The sequence below is a fragment of the Crotalus tigris genome, unplaced genomic scaffold, assembly GCF_016545835.1.
Source record: "Crotalus tigris isolate CLP2741 ecotype Arizona unplaced genomic scaffold, ASM1654583v1 scf7180000023724.639413, whole genome shotgun sequence".
Classification (NCBI taxonomy): domain Eukaryota; kingdom Metazoa; phylum Chordata; class Lepidosauria; order Squamata; family Viperidae; genus Crotalus; species Crotalus tigris.
The window spans coordinates 302,642-324,194 of NW_024100142.1; the positions used below are offsets into that span (position 1 = coordinate 302,642).

Genomic DNA, 21,553 nt, shown 5'->3' on the forward strand with positions numbered 1-21,553 from the left:
TAGCAGAGGTATGCCCCAACGAGCTGCAGCACCAAAGAGGAGGCTGATCATAAACCCCACTTTATCACGGTCAGTGGGGAAGTCAGCTGCTCTCAGGCTAATAAAGAGCTGGCATTGGCCCCAAAAAACTGGAAACATCTCCGAAGTGCCATCAAATTTGTCAGACGCTGCGACTGGACACTTCCTTCAGGGCTATGGAGCAGCAGGAGTGGAAGCTGAGCAACTTGAGCTGCCAGCAAAGCCAGCTGCTGGGAGAGCTGGGCATTCTCAATACGTAACAGCTCCATGGTAATAGAGGGTAGAAGGCTGAAGGCAAACTGTTTTGTCCCAGCCTACGTGAATTCTTGTTATGCTCACAAGGAGAAATCCCTCTTCCAAAAAACAGGCAGGAACCATAAGAAAAAAACAACCTCTTTTATTCTCACAGACTTGAGTCAATGTCCAAGGCAAACAAACACAGTCTACAGAAACTCGATTCTCAACACGAACGGTTGCCTTTGGCAACCAGCATCTCCCACACCTTCCCTTTTATAATTCAGCCAAGGTGTGGCTTCCTAATGCTTTCTCCTTTGCCTTTGGAGCCGCCCCATTGCATTCCTCTGTCCTACTTGTTTCTCTTGCCTGCACTTTTGTGTATCCTGAATTTGTCCCAACTGTTCTTCATCACTGTCCAACTCAGGCTCCCAGCACAGCTGTGTCTCAGCCTGAGTGCGAGTAAAGGGGCCAGGCTCCTCATCTGACTGTAAGTCTTGGAGCTCCTCAGAGCCTTCCTCTGACTCTAATGTCACTCCAGGCCCCTGCTCCTCATCTGATTCCTCAGACTCAGCTGCCAGATTCACTGGCTGGCAAAGAATCACAACAGACTGGGAGCTTCGTCTGCATGCAAATGGGATGCTTGCAAACGGAGTGAATTGCAAAATGTTTGAGCGCCTATGGGAAGCTTGGAAGGGAGTGAATTGCTCCGTTTTCAAGTGTCCCATTTGAACACAGACAAAACTCCCAATCTCAATCCGGGTGAAAAGTGTTTTGAGCACCTATGGGGCACTTGGAAATGGAGTGATTCACTCTCTTCCAAGTATCCCATAGGTGCTCAAACACTTTCACTCTGATGGAAACCTGATGGAAACTGGAAGCTTTATCTGCGTGCAAATGGGGCACTTGGAAACAGATTTGCAAATGGGATGCTTGCAAGCGGAGTGAATTGCAAAGTGTTTGAGCGCCTATGGGAAGCTTGAAAGGAAACAAATCGCTCTGTTTCCAAGTGCCACATTTGCATGGAGACAAAGCTCCCAGTCTCCATCTGGACAAAAAGTGTTTGAGCACCTATGGGGCACTTGGAAATAGAGTGACTCACTCCCTTCCAAGCATCCAATAGGTGCTCAAACACTTTTCACCCGGATGGAGACCTGATGGAGCCTGGAAACTTCATCTGCAAAAGAGAATGGGTGCCTAAACTTGCGCGATATTATGCACCCAGGAGCTTTCATAGACTCTCCTCTTCCTCAAAGAAACAGCGGCAGAGAGGAGGCAGATATTTGCAAAGTAGGCGAGTCCTGCGTGGAAGGGAGGGAAAAGCACGAGGTATCTTAGTCAGGGAGGCCTAGGCCCCCCATGGTCTTGCCCACCTGAGATATCTCATGTGCACTTAATGAATCGCGCGTTCAATTAACGAATGTGTGGGCGAAAGCAGGGAGTGATTACTTTCAAGGTACGAGATTCACTCCTATGAATCCTCGAGTTACGAATGGAATGGACAGGCTCATTCATAAGTCGAAGACTATCTGTATTTCATCTGTTATTTAGCATTAAGAAAAATATTAAAGATGACAATGAAAAATAATATTTTACTAGCATTTTATTTCTTCCTTCTGCTAAAGATTAAACTGTGTAGTAAACCCCTTGTCACTCCAAAATTCAAGCTGCAACATGATTTTCTATGGCCAGTGTTGGGTATCACTGTGACTGATAGAAGAGGAATGATGGGAGATAATGGTGTCTCTTATCATAGGTGATTTAAGCACTTTAATTATGACTGGGGAAAATGATGGGCTCCTCTATAACAGGAACAATTTGAATTAAGTCACAATCTTTCTGCTGTATTTTAAAATTCATTCACATTTTGGGCTTGACTCCTAGCTCTCACTGTCATTAACAGGGAATGAGGAAATTAGTATAAAGAGATGAAATACTGCTCCACTGCTATGAAGCTGTGTCAATGGCTGAACATCACTAGTTATCTGATGAGAAAACTGGAACAATCACTGCTTGCCACAAATGATTTCCCTCAATGGGTCTTAAATTCACTTTACAGCAACAAAGGAAATAACAATACAAGATGTGTCTTAAGATATAGATGGAATAGGAGTGAAACAACTTCCCAAGGCAACGAGATTTCTACAGACCTCTGGTGAGATGATATCACTCCCCTCACTTACTTCTAATTTAATTGTGAGAACAGGACATTTTTATCAAAATCACCAACAAGAAATAATAAGAGGAAGAGACACTATATAAAATATTATCATGTGCAGAAATGGACAGGCTCACAATGGTATTGTCAGAATCCAATTATATTTCATCTCTAGTTATCGACTATGGAAAACCCCATTTCTGCCCTCTCTGGATTCTGTCATATGATGAGGGGAGGGGGGGGGTGAACAAAGGGGCTTTATGGCCCTCACTTCCTTCAGTACACTTCAAAGAGACTGGATGTGGATCCCACGAAAAGGAATAAACATAACAATGGGGCCATTAGCTTTCATGTACTTCTCTCTGAAGTCTCCCTTCCACCGGCAGTGAGGGAAAAAGGGGTGGAATTGTAACGCCTGGGATTGTCGCTGGAAAGATGGTGGGGTGGGGTGGAGCTACTGGGTATCCCTTAAAACCTTGAACCATAGGGCTTGGGCCCAAGTCCTGTCTAGAACACCTGCAACCATTTTCTCTTAATAAAGGGTGCCTGTTGGAAGAAATATTCCAAGAGTTCTGTCTTCTTAAGATGCAAAGTGGGGTGGGTCCTTATAGGTATTGAAAGACAAACGTAGATCAGTTTATTTCGAAACCTGGGATAAATTTTACTGCTGGAGGGATTCGAGGAGGACTGTTGGGATTATAGGCTAGTGTTAAGATAGAAATATATGTAATTTTAGGTAAGCAAATAGAGAAATAGACTAAGTATTGTACATAAAATTTAGATGTATATTCAGAGATGAAGAACCGATTGTACATTGTGAAATAATTTGATAAGAATATATATACTGGAATGTCACATTATATCCAATGTTTTTTTTAATTGTATTATAAATAAAATTGGTAAAAAAAAGAATAAATAAGAGTGTTTTTAAAAAGATCAGAATAAGAATTGTTAAGGAAAAAAAATAGCTGAACCAGAAGTGAAAGCATCTTTTTTTCCATATCTTCCCCATATCTGAGTATCACAGTTATGCACCCTTTTTATCAACTTTTTAACAGACTAAACATATCCAGCCCTTTGTATTATCACCCAAATAAATTTTCAATCATCTTAGCTAATCTTCCTCAAATAACTCAAATTCATTGCAAGCTCTTCCATGTACAGTAGCATGTATATGTTGCTATTCACATAAATTAGGTCATTGCATTTATGTTTGAAAATATATAATCTCATACCTGTGTGGTGAGAATTTCACTCTGAGAGAATTGACCTAGTGAATCTTCCAGATGGGTTGTTTCACTGGCATAGGGCATCATTTCTTCACCTTACAGAAACAAAATATTTTATAGAGAGTAAGAGAGACAGCAAACAATTGTTGGATAGAGTTGGGTTTGGGAAGATCATTGAAAGAATAATAAGAGGAAGTTAAGAAACTGCAGAACTCTAGATTTTCTTTACAGCATCTAAATTTAGATCATATAGATATATAAACAATAAAGCATCCTATATGACAGGCAGCTATTTGGTATTGGTGTTATTTGATATTAGGCAGTTAATGAAACGTAAAATTAATAAAAATATATGAGAAGGAAATTGAGCAGAACCCCCCAAATAGCAAAGTTTCTCTAAACTAAACCCCTTTGTTTATGAGTGGTCTCAACCTATGAGGGTTTGGTTTTATTAAAGTAATTTCGAATCTGATTTAGAAAGACTAATACAGCAGAGATTGCTCCAATGACATATTTCAGTGGCCATTTTCCTCTGACCTTAAAGCAAAGCATGTTTACTATTTTGTATATATTTATACTAAAAAGAGTCAGTTAACTTTGAAATGAAGAATGCAAACATGCATTAAAATAGAATTCTTCATAGGCATTAAAAAAGAATAAAAGCACACAGCCAAATGAAATACTTCAATGGACAGAGACATATTTTAATTCAAGGATTCTCAAACTGATGGACCAAGGTGGCACCAGCAATTTCAGGATTGGGAAACCATTTTTTTTAAATGCTTTAAGTAATCAAGCTAGAATGTTTGAGTATTACTAAAACTGACAATAACAGTAGTAGTAGTAGTAGTAGTAGTAGTAGTAGTAGTAGTAGTAGTAGTAGTCAGATAGAACAGAAGATATGAAACTTGAATTGCAAATTATAGGCAGAACCTCCATATCAATCCAATCAGAAATGTTTCTACCAATCCATCAATGGAGACACTGCAGTGAATCAATCAGCACCTGTCAAGGAAGAAACAATACAGTTCTGGGTGCAGATATGGGATAACCTAAAGAAATACAGGATGCAGCTTGGTTAAAAGAGATGGATAAGAATTAAAAAAAGAAATTGTAATGAAAGGACTAGTAAAAACAGCAGAAATGGTAGAGAAAATAGCAAGGAAGATAAAAGAATTGATCAGCACTAGGTGAAGATGAACTGCATAATTTTTGGTTGAAACATCTAACTGGTCTATATCTACTTGTTGCAAGCAGTTTAACAACATACTACAAGGAGGTGAAATTGAAGAGTGGCCAACATTTGGCAAAACCTACAGTACCTCATAATGAAAGAGGGCAACAACAGGCAACTACAGGCCAATTACTTGCTTACCAACAACTTTCAAACTGCTAACTGGTGTTAGCAATTGCAGTCCAATAGCATCTAGTTGAAAATGATCTCTTTCCATGTGAGCAGAAAGGAAACCGCCCCAATAGCAGAGGAACAAAATGATTTTGGAAAACTGCAAGAGAAGACCAACCTAAATGTAGCATGGATTGGCTATAAAAAGGCATTCAATTTTCTGCCACATAACTGGATAATCAAGTTCCTAGAAATAACAGGAGTCAGTAGAAACATGAGAAACTTTGTGCAAAGATTAATGGCACAATGGAAGGCACAGTTGCAAGTTCAATGTGAGAGACTGGGAGAAGTTAATATCAGGAGAGGAATATTTCAAGGAGATTCATTATCACCACTACTATTTGTTATTGTACTGTTTCCTCTATCAACATTACTGAATAACTCAGGGCATAGCTATTAAACCTCAAAAACATCTACCAAACTATCTCACATTCTTTACATGGACAATCTGAAGCTGTATGGAAAAACACCATCTGAAATAGAATCAGTGCTTAACATGTCCGTATATATAGCCAAGATATTGGACAAATGTGCCACACTCACTATTTAACAAGGAAAAATAGTGAAAAATGGAATCAAGAAAGCCCATGAAAATAACATAAGAGTATGGATGAGGATGATTACTACAAATACTTGAGTATCCTTCAAGTTGACAACATCAAGCATGCTGAAGTTAAGAAAAAAGATTAGAGGTGAATACATCAAGAGAGTGAAGAAAATCTTAAAGTCCAAGCTTAATGGAGGAAATACAATCAAGGCAATCAACACCCAGGCAATTCCAGTCATTAGATACATAGCTAGAATAGTAGACTGGACTCAAGCAGAACTAAAAAGCAATGGATAGGAAGACCAGAAAAATAATGACAATGAATCATGCCCTTCATCCATGCAGTGACTTTGACAGACTCTAAATACCAAGGCAAATAGGTGGATGTGGAATGTTGTAAGTACATCAGATGGTTGAAGAAGAAAAAGGGGTTTTGGAAGAATATCTGAAAGACAATGATGAAGATGCATTGAAGTTAGTATATCAGGAAAGTTTACTGACTACTTGGAAGACCAAGCTGGTCTACAAGAAAGACCAAATGAAGAACAGAATGGTGTCATGGAAAGACAAAGCACTACATGGCCACTACATTAAAAAAAATAACTGGGAAAGCAGATAATAACAAGATTTGGCAATGGCTAAGAGCAGAAAAGTTGAAGAAAGAGACCAAGGGACTAATTCTGGCTGCACAAGACCAAGCCTTAAGGACAAAGGCATACAAAGTCAAAATTGAGAACAGACAGTAAGTGCTGCCTATTTAAAGAAGCTGAAAAAACAGTGGACCACCTGGTAAGCTGCTGCAAAATGATCGCCCAAACTGACTACAATCAGCGGCATGACAAAGTAGCAACAATGGTGCATTGGAAAATCTGCAAGAAATATCATTTGCCCGCAAACAAGAACTGGTAGGATCAGAATATAGAGAAAGTCATGAAAATGAAGAAGTTAAATTGCTCTGGGACTTTAGAATTCAAACAGACAGGAACTTGCCACACAACATCCCAAACTTAACAATTGTTGATAAGAATTGGCAGTGCCTGGAGACAGCAGAATAGAAGAGAAAGAACTGGAGAAGATAACGAAATACAAAGACCTACAAATAGAAATAGAACGACTATGGCAAAAGAAAGCAAAAGTAGTACCAATAGTAACATGTGCCTGGGGTGCAATCCCAAAACAACTGGAGCATCACTTGAACATTGACAAATTTGCCATCAGTCAATTGCAAAAGGTGGCTATGCTGGCAATAGCTTCCCTCCTGCAACAATATCTGTAACACCATCTCAAAATCCAGATCTGCCTATCCCAGGTCCTTGGTAAGGACTCAATAGGTAGACAAAAATGCCAAAGTCAGTCTGAACATCTCACTGATTGTGTGACAAACCATAATAATAGTAATAATAATGATGGAATATCAGGTAGAAAAATAAAATTGGCTGAGATTAGATGCAAGTATAAGTTAGAACAAATGAAAGAAAACTAATTGAAAAACAAGAAGACCAAAAAGAACCTAATCAAGAAATACCACCTGGAAAAAGGAAAATCAAAACACTGGAAATAATAAAATAGCAAACAACATTTATAACTAAGAAAATTGGAAGATACAAAGCTTGAATTGTAAATTATAGGGATAATCTCCAATTTCTATCTAATCAGAAACATTTCTACCAATCCATCAAGGGAGAGCCTGCAGTGAATTACTCAGTGTCTGAAAAGGAAGATACAGCACAGTTTTGGGAGAAGATATGGGATAAACCCCCCAAAATATAACAAGAACAAATTTGATTAAGGAGGTGGATAAGAATAAAAAAGCTGAAAGAACTCATAATAAGAGCAAAGGTGAAGAAAAAGGCAAGGAAGATCAAGAATTGGTCAGCACTAGGTGAAATGAATTGCACAAATTTGGATTGAAATATCCTGACTTTTTTGCACTTACTTGTTCCCAAAAAGTTCAACAACATACTGCAAGGAGAAATTGAATAGTGGCTAACACCTGGCAAAACCAAGCTGATATGAAAGATCCATAAAAAGGGGCAGCGCCAGACAACTACAGACCAATTATGTGCTTACCAACAACTTTCATATTGGTAACTGCTGTTGTAATTGATGCAATCCAACAGCATCTAGTTGAAAACAAGTTCTTTCCACCTGTGATCAACCCTTAAGTGATGATTCTGGAAAACTGCAAGAGAAGGAAGGAATGTAGTATGGATTAATTAGAAGACATTTGACTCCCTGCCACATGATTGGATAATCAATTAGTCAATAGAAACATCAGAAGCTTTGTGCAAAGATCGATGGCACAATGGAAGATGTGGCTGCAAGTCAATAGTGATAGATTGGGAAAGGTTAATATCAAGAGAAGAATCTTGCAGAGAGACTCAGTATCACCACTGTTTATCACTGCACTGATTCATCTGTCAGCAATACTGAATAACCTAGATCATGGCTATCAAATATCGAAAACATCTGCCAGACTAATCCACCTTCTTTACATGAATAGAATAGAATAGAGCTGGAAGGGACCTTGGAGGTCTTCAAGTTAAGCCCCCTGCTCAAGCAGGAGGACCTACACCATTTCAGACAAGTGACTGTCCATTCTCTTCTTAAAAACCTCCAGTAATGGAGCGCCCATGATTTCAGAAGGCAAGCTGTTCCACTGGTTAATTGTCCTGTTAGGAACTTTCTCCTTAATTCCAGGTTGCTTCTCTCCTTGATCAATTTCCAACAATGGTTTCTTGTCCTGCCTTCTGCTGCTTTGGAGAATAGTTTGACCTCCTCTTCTTTGTGGCAGCCCCTCAAATACTGGAATACTACTATCATGTCGCCCCACTTTCTTCTTTTCTTTAGACTAGCCAATCCCAAATCCTGCAGCCAATCTTCATATTTTAGTCTCCAGGTCTTTGATCATTTTAGTTGCTCTTCTCTGAACTTTTTCCAAGACCTCAACATCTTTTTTGTAGTATGGTGACCAAAATTGGTTGCAGTATTCCAGCTGTGGTCTTACTAGGGTTTTATAAAGCAGTACTAATACTTTGCATGATCTTGATTCTATGCCTGTTTATACAACCCAGGATTGTATTAGCTTTTTTGGTTGCTGCTGCACATTGCTGGCTCATAGTCAAGTAATCATCCACTAGGACTCCAAGGTCCTTCTCACAGTTGCTGTTTTTGAGCCAGGTCTTGCCTAATCTGTACTTAAACCTTTGATTTTTCCTGCCTAAATGTAAAACTTTACTTTTCTCCACATTAAAATTCATTTTGTTGAATAGGGCCCATTGTTCAAGTTTGTCAAATCTTTTTGGATCCTGAGCTTGTCTTCTGGGATGTTGGCTATTCTGTCTTCTGGGATGTTGGCTATTCCTGCCAGTTTAGTGTCATCTGCAAATTTGATGAGCTCCCCTTCTTTTTCCTCATCTAAGTCATTAATGAAGATATTGAAGAGTACTGGGCCTAAGACTCAGCCTTGTGGTACCCCACTGCTTACTTCTCTCCATGTGGATGTAGTGCCGTTGAGGATTACTTGTTGAGTATGGTTTGTCAGCCAGCTACAGATCCATCTGATGTTGTTGTCTATCCCATTTTTTTCTAGTTTACTAAGCAGCAGGTGGTGGTTTACTTTGTCAAATGCCTTACTGAAGTCTAAGTATAAAATGTCCACAGCGTTTCGCAGTTCTACTAATTTAGTCATTTTATCAAAGAATGAAATGAGATTGGTTTGGCATGATCTGTTTTTGACAAACCTGTGCTGGCTACTGGTTATAACTTTGCTTCCAATTGTTCGCAGATCTGTTTTTTGAATATCTGTTCCAGGATCTTCCCAGGTATTGATGTTAGACTGATTGATCTGTAGTTTCCTGGGTCTGTTTTTTTCCCTTTCTTGAAGACAGGAACCACATTAGCCCTTTTCCAATCCTCAGGTACTTCCCCAGTGCGCCAGGAGTTTTGAAATATATGGTGCAATGGTTCTGAGATAACATCTGCCAGATCCTTTCGAACTATGGAATGATCTGAAATTGTATTTAAAAACACATCTGAAATAGAATTGCTGCATAACACAGCCAAAATATTGCTATGGAGTTGGGATTGGATAAATGTGCCATGCTTACCATCAAATGGGGAAAACTAGTGAAAACTGAAAGAATCTAGATGCCTTATGGAAATAACATTAAGAGTCTGGATGAAGATGATTACTACAAATACTAGGGTATCCTTCAAGCTGACAGCATCAAGCACAATGAAATCAACAAAAAGGTTTGATGTGAATACATAAAGAGAGTGAAGATCATAACGTTCAAACCCAGTAAAGGAAATACTATTGAGGTAATTAATTCCTGGGCAGTTCCAATCATTAGATACATAGCTGGAATAGTGGGCTAAATTCAGGGAGAACAAAAACCCTGAATAGCAAGACTTAAAAAATAATGACAATGAATCATGCCCTTCATTTTCAGAGTGACGTTGACAGATTCTACTTACCAAAGAAAATAGCTAGGCATGGAATGTTGCAAGTACATTAGAAGGTTGAAGAAGAAATAAGCTCATTAGAAGAATATCTGAAGAATAGTGAAGAAAATGCACTGAAGCAAGTATATTAGAAAGACTTACTGTGTACTGAAGAGGCCAAACTGACCTATAAAAAGACCAAAATGAAGAACAGAAGAGTCATAGGAAAATAAAATATTACATGTCCAGCAAATAAAAAAATAACAGCTAAAGCAGATAACAAGACCTGGCAATGGCTAAGAAAGTTAAAAAAAGATATGGATAGGATAATTCTGACTGCACAAGACGAAGCCTTAAGAACGAATACGGATAGTCCCTGACTTACAACAATTGACTCCAAAATTTCTGTTGCTAAATAAGACAGTTAAGGGAGTTTTGGCCCATTTTATGACCTTACAGATTTTATTTTTCTGGGCTCCAAGATCACCTCAGATGGGGACTGCAGCCAAGAAATTAAAAGACGCTTGCTCCTGGGGAGGAAAGCTATGGCAAATCTAGACAGCATACTAAAAAGCAGAGACATCACCCTGCCAACAAAAGTGCGTATAGTCAGGCCATGGTTTTCCCAGTTGCAATGTATGGCTGTGAAAGTTGGACCATAAGAAAGGCTGAGCGCCAAAGAATTGAGGCCTTTGAACTATGGTGCTGGAGAAGACTCCTGCGAGTCCCTTGGACTGCAAGGCATTCAAACCAGTCAGTCCTAGAAGAGATCAACCCTGACTGCTCTTTAGAAGGCCAGATCCTGAAGTTGAAACTCAAATACTTTGGCCACCTAATGAGAAGGAAGGACTCATTGGAGAAGGGCCTAATGCGGGGAAAGATTGAGGGCAATAGAAGAAGGGGACGACAGAGAATGAGATGGCTGGATGGAGTCACTGAAGCAGTAGGTGTGAACTTAAATGGACTCCAGAAGATGGTAGAGGACAGGAAGACCTGGAGGAACACGGTTCATGGGGTCGCGATGGGTCGGACACGACTTCGCAATTAACAACAACAACAACGACCTTACTTGCCACTGTTTTTAAGTGAATCATTGCAATTGTTAAGTTAGTGGCAAGTTGAGAATTGACTGTGCTTGTCAGCAGGGCACAAAAGGGGATCATATGACTCTGGGACATTCCCACTGTCATAAATATGAGTCAGTCAGCGTTTGAATTTTGATTATGTGACCTTGGAGATGCTGCAAGGGTCATGAACGTGAAAAATAGTTATAAGCCACTTTTTTCAGCACCGTTGTAACTTCAAATAGGCACTAAATGAACTGATGTAGGTCAAGGACTAGATGCACATACTAAGTAAGATTCAGCAGACAGCAACAATTAGCAAGTGCCATCACTGTGGAAGAAGCAGTGGACTACTAGCTTAGGTGCTGCAAGAAGATTGCAGATTGACATCTGACTACAAGCAACAGTGTAACAAAATAGCAACAATGGTGCATGGCAAGAAATAGCATTTGCCTGCAAGCAAGACCTGGTAAGACCATAAAACAGAGAAAATTATAGAGAATAAAATGCTAAAGTCCTCTGAGACTTTAGAATTCAAACAGACAGGCATCTTATCACATAATACGCCAAACTTAATTGTTAATAAGACAAAAAAGTCTGGATGATGGACATGGCAGTACCTGGAGACAGTAGAATACAAGAGAAGGAACTGGAGAAGATAACAAAATACAAAGATCTACAAATCAAAATAAAATGACTGTGGCAAAAAAAGCAAATGTACTTCCATTAGTATTAGGTACCTTGGATGCCATCCCAAAACAACTAGAGCACCAGTTGAATACCATTGACACTGACAAATTCACCACCAGTCAATTGCAGTAGTCAGTTTTACTTGGAACAACTTCCATCCTGCGAGGGTATCTGTAACACTATCTACCATCCACATCTGCCTATCCCAGGTCCCTGGGAAGGATTCGATAGGTAAATAAAAAATGCCAAATTCAGCGTGAACATCTGGCTGATTGTGTGACAAACCATAAGAGACAAAAAAAAAAATCTAGTCACCAATTCATTTGGAATGGACAAGCAAAATAAAAATTCAGATTAAAATTAAAAATTGAAATTAAAATTATAATAAAAATAAAGAATTACATGAAGTTCTTTTAGCATTTAACAATTTTTTAGGAATTTAAATTGACATGCCAACTACCAGCAATGTTATGTACAAAATGATTAATTTACAACATCCCACTACTGAGACAATATTTAACAATTAAGAGAAAGAACAAATGCTGGTTAAATGCTATTATTGATAGAGAGGTGCTGATTAATAATTTATATGATAAGATAAAGGATAAGTAATGAGAATTGTTGAGTAAAGAATTGTTATGTAAATAAAATGTAATTAATAAAACTAACAAAATAAAAGTAATTTATTACTTGCTTCAATCTCCCTTGATTTTATTTGGTGGGCAAAACAAATTTATGTGTTACTGTAAGGCATGGGTGTCAAACTCGTGATGTTACGTGATGTGTTGCGATGTATTGCAACTTTTTTCTCATTGCCGGCAATGGGGTAGGCGTAGTTTTGGCGTGATGCATCTGGCCTGCGGGCCATCAGTTTGACACCCCTGCTGTAAGGAATTCATAATCTTGTAAAGCTTGAGAATCCCTGGATTAATTCATAAAAAAGTACCAAGATGAATACTTTTTTGCTCATTGGAGCTAGAAATGTATAGATATTCAAAATTTCAGAAGGTTATTTAAAAATAAAGCTATTCTAGCTAATACTTGCAATGGCAATATTGTACCTAAATTGGATTCTGAATGTGCATATTCTTCTTGACCACATTTTAGTTGCTCAGTATCACTAGAGACTTCATCACTATGTGAAATGACTTTGTTATTCCCACTGAGACTGGGCAATTTCTCTTTGGAATTAGAGAATGGGATTAAATCCTTTGAATTACAAGCCTGTCCAGAGACCACAGATACATTTGATTGGGAGGAAAACAAATTCACAGAGCATTCTGACTCCTGGCTTTGGCAGATATCCTCCTTTTTGTGTTTGAAACTTCTGCTGCTGCTCTTTGATGCTAGCATCTCTACTGGTATCTCCTTCTCTTTCACGGAGTATGATTGTGTGCTTTGCATATTTATTAGTTTCTGAAAAGAAAGAAGTTTTTCCTCTTCACTGGAATCCTCTTCTGAGGACGGCAGCTTCTGTAGCAATTTCTGGTAAGTCAACACAAAATCCTGACTCTTCAACATGGGACTGCATTTGTTTCTGCTATCCAGATCTGTCACATTAGTGGTTTGCTTGTCTATTTTAGTAGGCATGGCCAAGATGTCATTCTTATCCCAAAGGTTTGATGAACCCTTTTTATTTTTGGTAGGTGGGTCCAGCAAGTTATCTGGTGTCTCTGACAGCAGTTCAAAATGCTGATGCTCCCTTGCAGTACATTCTAAGTTCAGTTTGGGAATCAAGCTCTTAACCCCATCAGTGCTAGAAACATTAACAGCTTTTTCTGTGTCATTGTTTAATTGCTTTTCTTCCATGAGGTTCTTTTTCTTTTCATCATGGATGAATCTAGGTAACAATGGTAGAGAAGTTAAAGAATGTTGCTGCATTAATTCTGTCTGAGGATTCAGTTTCATTTTTTTGTTTTCAATATCTTTGGATTTTGCTTCTTGAAAATGAACTGAACCAGAAGTACTCCCATTAATAAGGCTGAAACTTGTATCATGCAAATTGCTATTTTCCCAGACATTCAAACTTCCCATGCAATCATCTGGACTTTCAACTTTTTTCTCTAACACTGGAGACTGTTTCTCTTCACCCATTGCCTTTTTACTTTCTGACTGATATTCAGCTTCTTCATTTCTAGTAACTGATTGCAGAGGTATTAGTGGACAATCAGGAAATGGAACTTGCCAGGAAAACTGAAGGTATTCATTTTTATGTTCAGAAAAACTGGATGTACAAGATGTTGGTGTTTGGATTGAGGTACTTTTATTTTCTTTGCAAGAAACAACATCACATTTGTCTTCATGTGTTCCATCCTTAGCCTCTTTGTCAGGGCCTAACTCTTGCAAATATTTAATATCTATAGCCAATTCCTTTACTGGACTTTGATGTAGCAAGAATGACTGGCGTTTGCAGCAGCCAAATATATTCTGCATGAAGCTTGTATTTAGTTCACTCTCATCAGTTTCCAAATTCAATTCATAACTCCCTATAGCTTTATTGTTGGTTTTAGGGAATTTGCAATTATCTGTGCAAATCCCATCACTTTGTATTATTTGAGAACACACTGCATATTTCTCAAGTTGATCCACTAGGACCTGTTCATCCTTGTAAACTTTTCGTTCTACCTTTCCAGGATGAAACTGCAAGACTGAGCTCTTGCCTTGGGCATTTGCACGGTGGCTCTCTGCAGTCTCTTCAGTATTCAGAATGTCTTTTACAGTCCCAATCACATGACGAAAGTTTTCATGGTTAGCATAAGCCAGGTCTACATTACGAAGGTGCTGCTTATCAATCATGCTGGTATCTGAATAAGACTTTGCTTTCTTCTGATTATCCTTCAGGACACAGGAGTCATTTTCTGTTACAGAGGAAGATGGCATCCTTTCTGAAAGAGAAATGGATTGTTTCAGTTCTTTCTCATCCACATTTCTTTTTCTCTTGGTCGGTTCACTTTGTCTCCTGGCTTCTTTTGTGAACAATTGAAGCTCCCTGTCCCATCTGACCTGCATCTGGCCTTGATTCACTTTTCTCAGCTCCTTAATACCTAGTTCTTCCTTTGTCTCCTCAGATAACATAGGGCTTTTATTTAATATCTGCATTTTTCCAAGTGGTTTGTTTAATTCTTTACTTCTCTTGTTCAAATAACTACTTTTGTTTTCCATATCTGTTAGGTTCAATTCTGGTAACATGTAGCAATCACTCTGGGATTGTTTATCTTTATCTCCTTTCAACTTGGATGCTGCTTCCTCAACACAGGCTATTACTGAAAACGCAGCTTCCGGTTGATCTGCTGGGGATTTTTTAACAACAGCAAAGGCCTGATTACTATTTTCCAAAACAGAGTCTTCTCTTCCCCCAACTGATTCCTTATTGCTTGCTTTCACATTCCGTCTCTTCCTGAAATCATTGAAATCTAATATTGCCTTTCTCTTTTGTATGGATATCTTGCTCAGGAGTATATTACAGGAATCTTCCTCTGTTTGGATCATAGTTTCATTGTCATTTCTAGGAGGATTCACTATGTGTTCCCTCTTATATGTTTTTCCAAATATTTTGTCAACAATTTCAGAGGCAGTTAGTTTAGATGAAGGCCTTTCATCTCCACCTATCTTCACGAATTCCTCTTGATTTTCCATCTGTTCTGTCTTCTGAGAAATACAGGAATCAGTATTTGACAAATCTGGATCTGCATCCTGAAGAAGCTCTTCACTGCAACCATCCACCAGTGAATCAGAAGAAAGGATCTCCTTGCTTTTGGAAAACCACTCACTGACTTTCTTGATGCTCTGTATCACTTTCTTTCCAGAACTTTCACTCAGATGGATGTCAAGCATAGTCTGGGACTGTAACTGGTATTCCTTATTTTCACATACACCCGATGAATTTCCAGCAGATTGGTCAATAAGAGTCTTTTCTCCACCATTATCAGTCTGTTCATTTGTACTCATATTCATGGCTTCATCAGCCAATTGTACTTGTGTCGTCCTGCAGAATGAGGAAGATGTATGATCCTGTAGGTCACTAAAACCAGATTGTTCCATGCAGGAATCTAAAGGTATATCCTCTTGCTGTTTGACAGTCATGTTTTCCTCAACAATTTTTAAGTTTTCATTGACAGTTTCAGTATCATCTCTGCTTCCCAGTTTTCTCCCTTCTAAGGCTCCACATATATCTAAAAAAGAAAAAAATAACAAATATCAGCAAATTAGAGGTAACTTATGCAATACATTTATCACTCACATTTATTTCATCCTTCCCTGCTGCTTTATTATTATGTGTGATAAACAATAGTTGGCCTCTCTCATTCCAAGAACACAATTCATACCAATAGAATACAATAATTGTAGCTCAAGGTTGAGCTATAAAGTCTTTGCTCCTCTCTGAACTTGGTTGTTTTCTTGCAGATGTTTCATTACCAAATTAGATAACATCATCAGTGCTAAGCAGTTGGTACAATGTTAATCTTGGTGTTAATCTCTGCTCATGTGCATACTGATTGCTTGCTGGTGAGGAAGTGTTTTGGTCTTTTTGTTTCCTTTTTGGCTTTTGATTGTTCCTTTTGAATGGAATGTAGATATTGTTTATCACTATGTGCCTGCTGATGGCCAATTTATCTAAATGCCAGGCTTCCAGGAATTCTGTGGCAGTTTTGGACTTGACTTGGTCTAGGATCCTGTTTTGAAATCAAGGCATTTGGCTCCATTTTTTTTTCTTCTGGGGCTGCTTGATTGTTTGGTTTACTTAGGATGTTTTGGATGGCTTTGGTTGGTTTGTGTACTACAGTAGGGGTGTCCAACCCCTGGTCCATGGACCAGTACTGGGCTGCAGCATGCCAGAAACCTGGCCACACAAACAAAGCCCCATCCGCAGGATGTAGGCAGCATGCAAAACCACACCCCCTCTGGTCTGCGGGAAAAACATTTCTCTACGGAACCAGTCCTTGGTGCTCAAAAGGTTGGGGGCCACTGTACTACAGTGATGCCATGAGTCATCTACCTTTCTGAATTTGTGGACTAGGGGAGGGTAGAAGAAGAGATGGTTCATATGGAAAAAATAGAGTTAAATTTTTTAAATGTAATTAATTTTTGAGAAAACCTTAATCAGTAAGAATACCTAGAATTTTGTAGGAGAAACAAATTAAAGTAAAAACTGTAACAGGAACTATGATAAGGCAACCAGAATGATTGGATAGAAAAGAAATATTATACTGATGTGATTATTATTTTTAGGAATATTGGGAAAAATTATATATTTAATTGTTATCTATCAAAACAATAAGAATTATATTAACTCAATGTTTGCAAAAGAGGATATTTTGGGAAAAGAGGAAATCAATTAAAACTATTATGTGAATTATGGATTATAGAAATCAATTGTTAATGATTGTTTTACAAATATAACCCAGACAACAGACTGTTCACCAATTATTAAGTGATTTATGTTTTTTTTAAAAAATCAATAAAATATATTACAAAATAAATAAATAGAATTGTTTTGCTTGTTCACTTTTTATCTGAATAAGAGAATTTACAGAAATATTAGAATAAGCAATGAGGTATATAAAAACAAACATCAGTGTACAGTACATACACTTTTAAAAAACTGATTTTAAAACAAAAGTGCTCATAATTTTTTTTTTAAAGAACAAAGACTATTAAATAATAAAATCAAGTTTTATTCTAGGTGCAAGGATTAAGATTGACAAATTACTGCCTGATCACAAAGATAACTCTAATTTAACAGATGATTTATGATGATAAATCCAATATTACTATTCTCTGTCATGGTGCCCTACACTTTATTTTTTCTTTCTCTTTCAGAAAGCATGATTTATGTTGTGTTTCTGTCTAACTTGTATTTTTTTATATTTTCTTTCCCTCTTTCCCAGAATTTCCTCCATTGCAAATCAGACTTCCTAAACTGTTTTTCTTTGGCATACAAGCTATTCTTCCCTGAAAGATGCTAGCCCCAGTTAGCTCAGCTCTGCGATCTTCATTACTTAATGTCCAGGGCCAGTGTGCACTGCCATTTAATATTGGCATGGCTTCCTTTTATATCCTAAACAGCCAAGGCATTTCTTTCAATGTATGCTTTCCATTGTATGCTTACTTACTGTCTTGTAATCTCTTCTTTTCCAATGAGTGTAAATACAAATATTGATTTCCCCTTGCTAATTATCCCAGAACCAAGGTGAGGTTTTCAAAGGGCAGGAAGTGGGGGGAAAGGAGATTTATGCCTTTTTTCAGTCAAATCCCATAACGTGAACCTTCCCTACCATTAGGTCTCACCCAGCTGATTGGGATTGAATCCTCCCAAGGCTGTAAGTCAGGGTGTCAAATTGCCAGCCCGTGGGCTGGATGTGCCACAAAAACTGCACTCACCCACTGCTGGCAATGGGAAAAAAGTTGCGATACTTCGTGACACGTCACGTGATGTCACGAGTTTGACACTCGTGCTGTAAGTATTAAAGGGCAATTTCTTAATAAACCTTTTAAAAGCTTTATTAAAACTCTGGCATCTCTTGGTGTTTTTCTTTGGTATCTTGTCTTGCAAATTCTAAATTTGTCAATATGCAGATTAATAGAAACACTATGATTCCATTTGTATTATCCCAGAGTATTAGGACAACAATTCTGGACTAATCAGTGATACATGGGAGTTAAGAAGGGAACTAAGTTTGTTCTGCAATGTCAGGAATAAACTGATTTGCATGCCCAAGGTCAATCCCCCGTATACTGCTTTTGCACATCATAAAACATGGTCACCTAGAAAAATGCAACTAAGCTAACTATTGTGTATTACTTGGACTCCTGTATTTAGTATCCCACCAACCAAGCAATACCATTTACAGGAAACATTCTCACCTATGATATTTAAGGATGCCTCATTTTTGGCACTTGGTTCAGAATGCTCTATATGGCAAGAGCTTTGGCTCCAATTCACAATATGGTCTTGGTTAACTTGAGAGAAGGAAGGACTTTCAAAACCCATACTGTGGATAAGAATGAACAAATTCTAGAAAATTAAAGGTCTGACAAGTTCTTAGAGTTATATTCAACCACGAATCCTATGTAAAAAAAACTAAACAATACTAGGTAAGATATTGGTATGACACTTCCATATTTTGCGACTAGGAAAATCCCCCACCCAAAGTCTTATTAGGCAGGAAGTTCTATCAGCCTGCCTCTCTGAGAATTTCCTCTTTCAGTTCAGAAAAATGAATAGATTCTTTGTTTTTTTCTACTGTGTACTATTTAATCATATTCTCATTCTTTCATGTTGTTTCAGAAAGATCACAAGTGAAAAAATAAAAAGCAAATGACATCTCCTAAATGACCAGAGCTTACTATCTGGACTTACATTGCCAATAACATCCCAATTACTTTGGCATGTTTAGAAAATGTACAGATAAACTAGTAAATTGTGTCCAGATTTAGTGCATCAACAGTCAATGTCCTTTATATTCAAGCAAACTTCCTAAGCAATATAATCACATTGTTGTATCCTTTTCCACATAATTCCTAGATAGGCAAAGTAGAAAAATACATGTTCTCAAAAATTCTTGTTACATAAAAAAACCACTGCCTCTTTTTCAGAAATTGTCTTTTCATGATATGAACAGAAATTGTCTTTTCATGATACCCCCTTAATAAGCATTTTATCGAGTATTTAATGGCATTTCTAACATCCCAAAATATGCAAAAGAAACAACTCCAGTGAACTTCAACTTACCAGCTGCCCATGTTCCCTTTCTGAAATATATCTTCAGATGAGTCTGATCCTTAGATGGGCAAAGTTTGCAATTAGAACATTTTACAGAAAGAGGATTCAAATACCAGTGTAGACACTTAAAGCAGAATCATGACCACTTTTTTTCAGAGGCTACTGTTTTTTGTTAAAAATTCCTTTTTAGAGGCTAATGTTTTGTCAAATATTCTATTTCAGAGTTAATATTTTTCCAGCAAATATCCCTTTAAATCCAAGTTAACCAAATCAGAAATTATCAAAACATTTAAATCAAAGCTATCTGCTGGAATATGAACAGTGTATCTGGAATAGAGAAGAGAAAAGTAAATTTCAGTAGAATATGGACTACAGCAACCATCCTCAACTTTTTTTTCAATAGATTTGGGACCAAATCTCCTGTAATCCCAATGGTCATAAGAGTTGAAATCTCAATATATGAGTGGAACAGTTGGTGGTAATGCTGGAATAGGGAAATTAGACAAATTCCTAGAGTAAATTGAGGAATATTATAGCCATTATATATATATATAATGGCTATCATACTGGACCTGAATGTAACACAGGTTCTCAATCATCCAGGTCATGGTTGTCCCAAAAGTGCTTTTCCAAAAGGCAATTGAACTTTTTTTTTTTTTTTTGAAAACATTTCGCTTCTCATCCAAAAAACTACTACTACTTACGAGTCCTACTACTCCTACTCCTTTTAAGTATTACTAGAGAAAATTATCCCTTTTTAGCTGCTTCCCTTCACAGGAACACAGGAATCTCTCTCCTACAGATTATCACCACATGCAACTGCTTCTTATCAAAGCTTTTTCAGCTAACATGCTGGTTGGAAAAAGGTTTAAAGAGACAGGACAGAGAGCAGCACAGATGCTGGCCATTTTTCTGAGCAAGCCTGCTCCCTCACAAACTTTATCTTTCCAGTAGCTTTGGCCAAATGGAAGACTAATAATGTTCTTATTACCATTATTAACTGTATCATAATATTATTAGAAAAATACTAGAAAAAAGAGGAAGTAAAATAGGAATATTTAAAAAGATCAAAGACCATGATACCTTAAAATCAAGCCACACAGAATAAAAGCATTTTAACAGGTAGTCCTCAGCTTATGACCATAATTGAGCACAAAATTTATGTTGCTAAGTTAGAAATTTGTTAAGTGGGTTTTGCCTCATTTTATGACTTTTCTTGCCACATTTGTTAAAAGAATCACTGCAGTTGTTAAACTAATAACACAGTTGTTAAGTGAATCTGGTTTCCCCACTGATTTTGCTTGTCAGAAGGTTGGAAACTGTCCTGAGTCCAGGACACTGCAACTGTCATAAATATGAGTCAGTTGTCAAGTGGCCAAATGTAAATCACATGACCACAGGGTTGCTACAATGGTCATAACTATGAAAAATGGTCATAAGTCACTATTTTCAGTGCCATTGTAACTTTGAATGGTCACTAAGTGAGCTGTTGTAAGTCAAGGACTACCTATATATCACTACTTACTGTGCTCCTTACCAATTTGCAAAACCATAGTTTTACTAGAATTTCTTTTCTTTCTGAGGAAGTATCTTGTTTCATTTCCATTGTACTGTGGCAAGACGGGGCCATCACCCTGCCAAGAAAACAAAATATTATTAAAGAACAATATTTTCCCCATGCCAAATTGACTTTAAGGAGAAACCCTGCTTTATAAATTGAAACAAAGAAAGTAATATGAAAGCAAAGAGATCAACTTTGGACCAAATAATAGATAACGAAGATGAGTCATTTAACATACTCTGTGTTAAGAGATAAGAGATCTATCAGATATAAAGCAATGGCAATATTTATAATTACAACATTTTTAACACATTATTTGGATCAGAAGAATTTTCAACTCTTGAAATATTTGAGATACTATAACCACTTGTTTTTTCAACTTAAACCCCTGGTTATTTAAAAATAAAAATTATACATTATATAACTTTATTTAACTATATTTAATGATAATTAAATTAAATAATAATAATTAAATAAT

General features: G+C 37.5%; 1 protein-coding gene across 3 annotated transcripts in view; it reads right to left on the reverse strand.

The window, feature by feature from the left end:
- The window catches only part of BRCA1 (BRCA1 DNA repair associated), a 102,189-nt gene that overhangs the window by 44,448 nt on the left and 36,188 nt on the right, over positions 1-21,553 (reverse strand). For all 3 annotated transcript variants that reach the window (XM_039321279.1, XM_039321280.1, XM_039321281.1), the window contains exons 7-11: positions 21,052-21,148; positions 19,524-19,572; positions 18,656-18,783; positions 12,853-15,963; positions 3,646-3,734 (exon numbers count right to left, since the gene is read on the reverse strand). In XM_039321279.1, the coding sequence (XP_039177213.1) occupies positions 3,646-3,734; positions 12,853-15,963; positions 18,656-18,783; positions 19,524-19,572; positions 21,052-21,148 (3,474 nt within the window). The remainder of the gene's footprint in view (positions 1-3,645; positions 3,735-12,852; positions 15,964-18,655; positions 18,784-19,523; positions 19,573-21,051; positions 21,149-21,553) is intronic.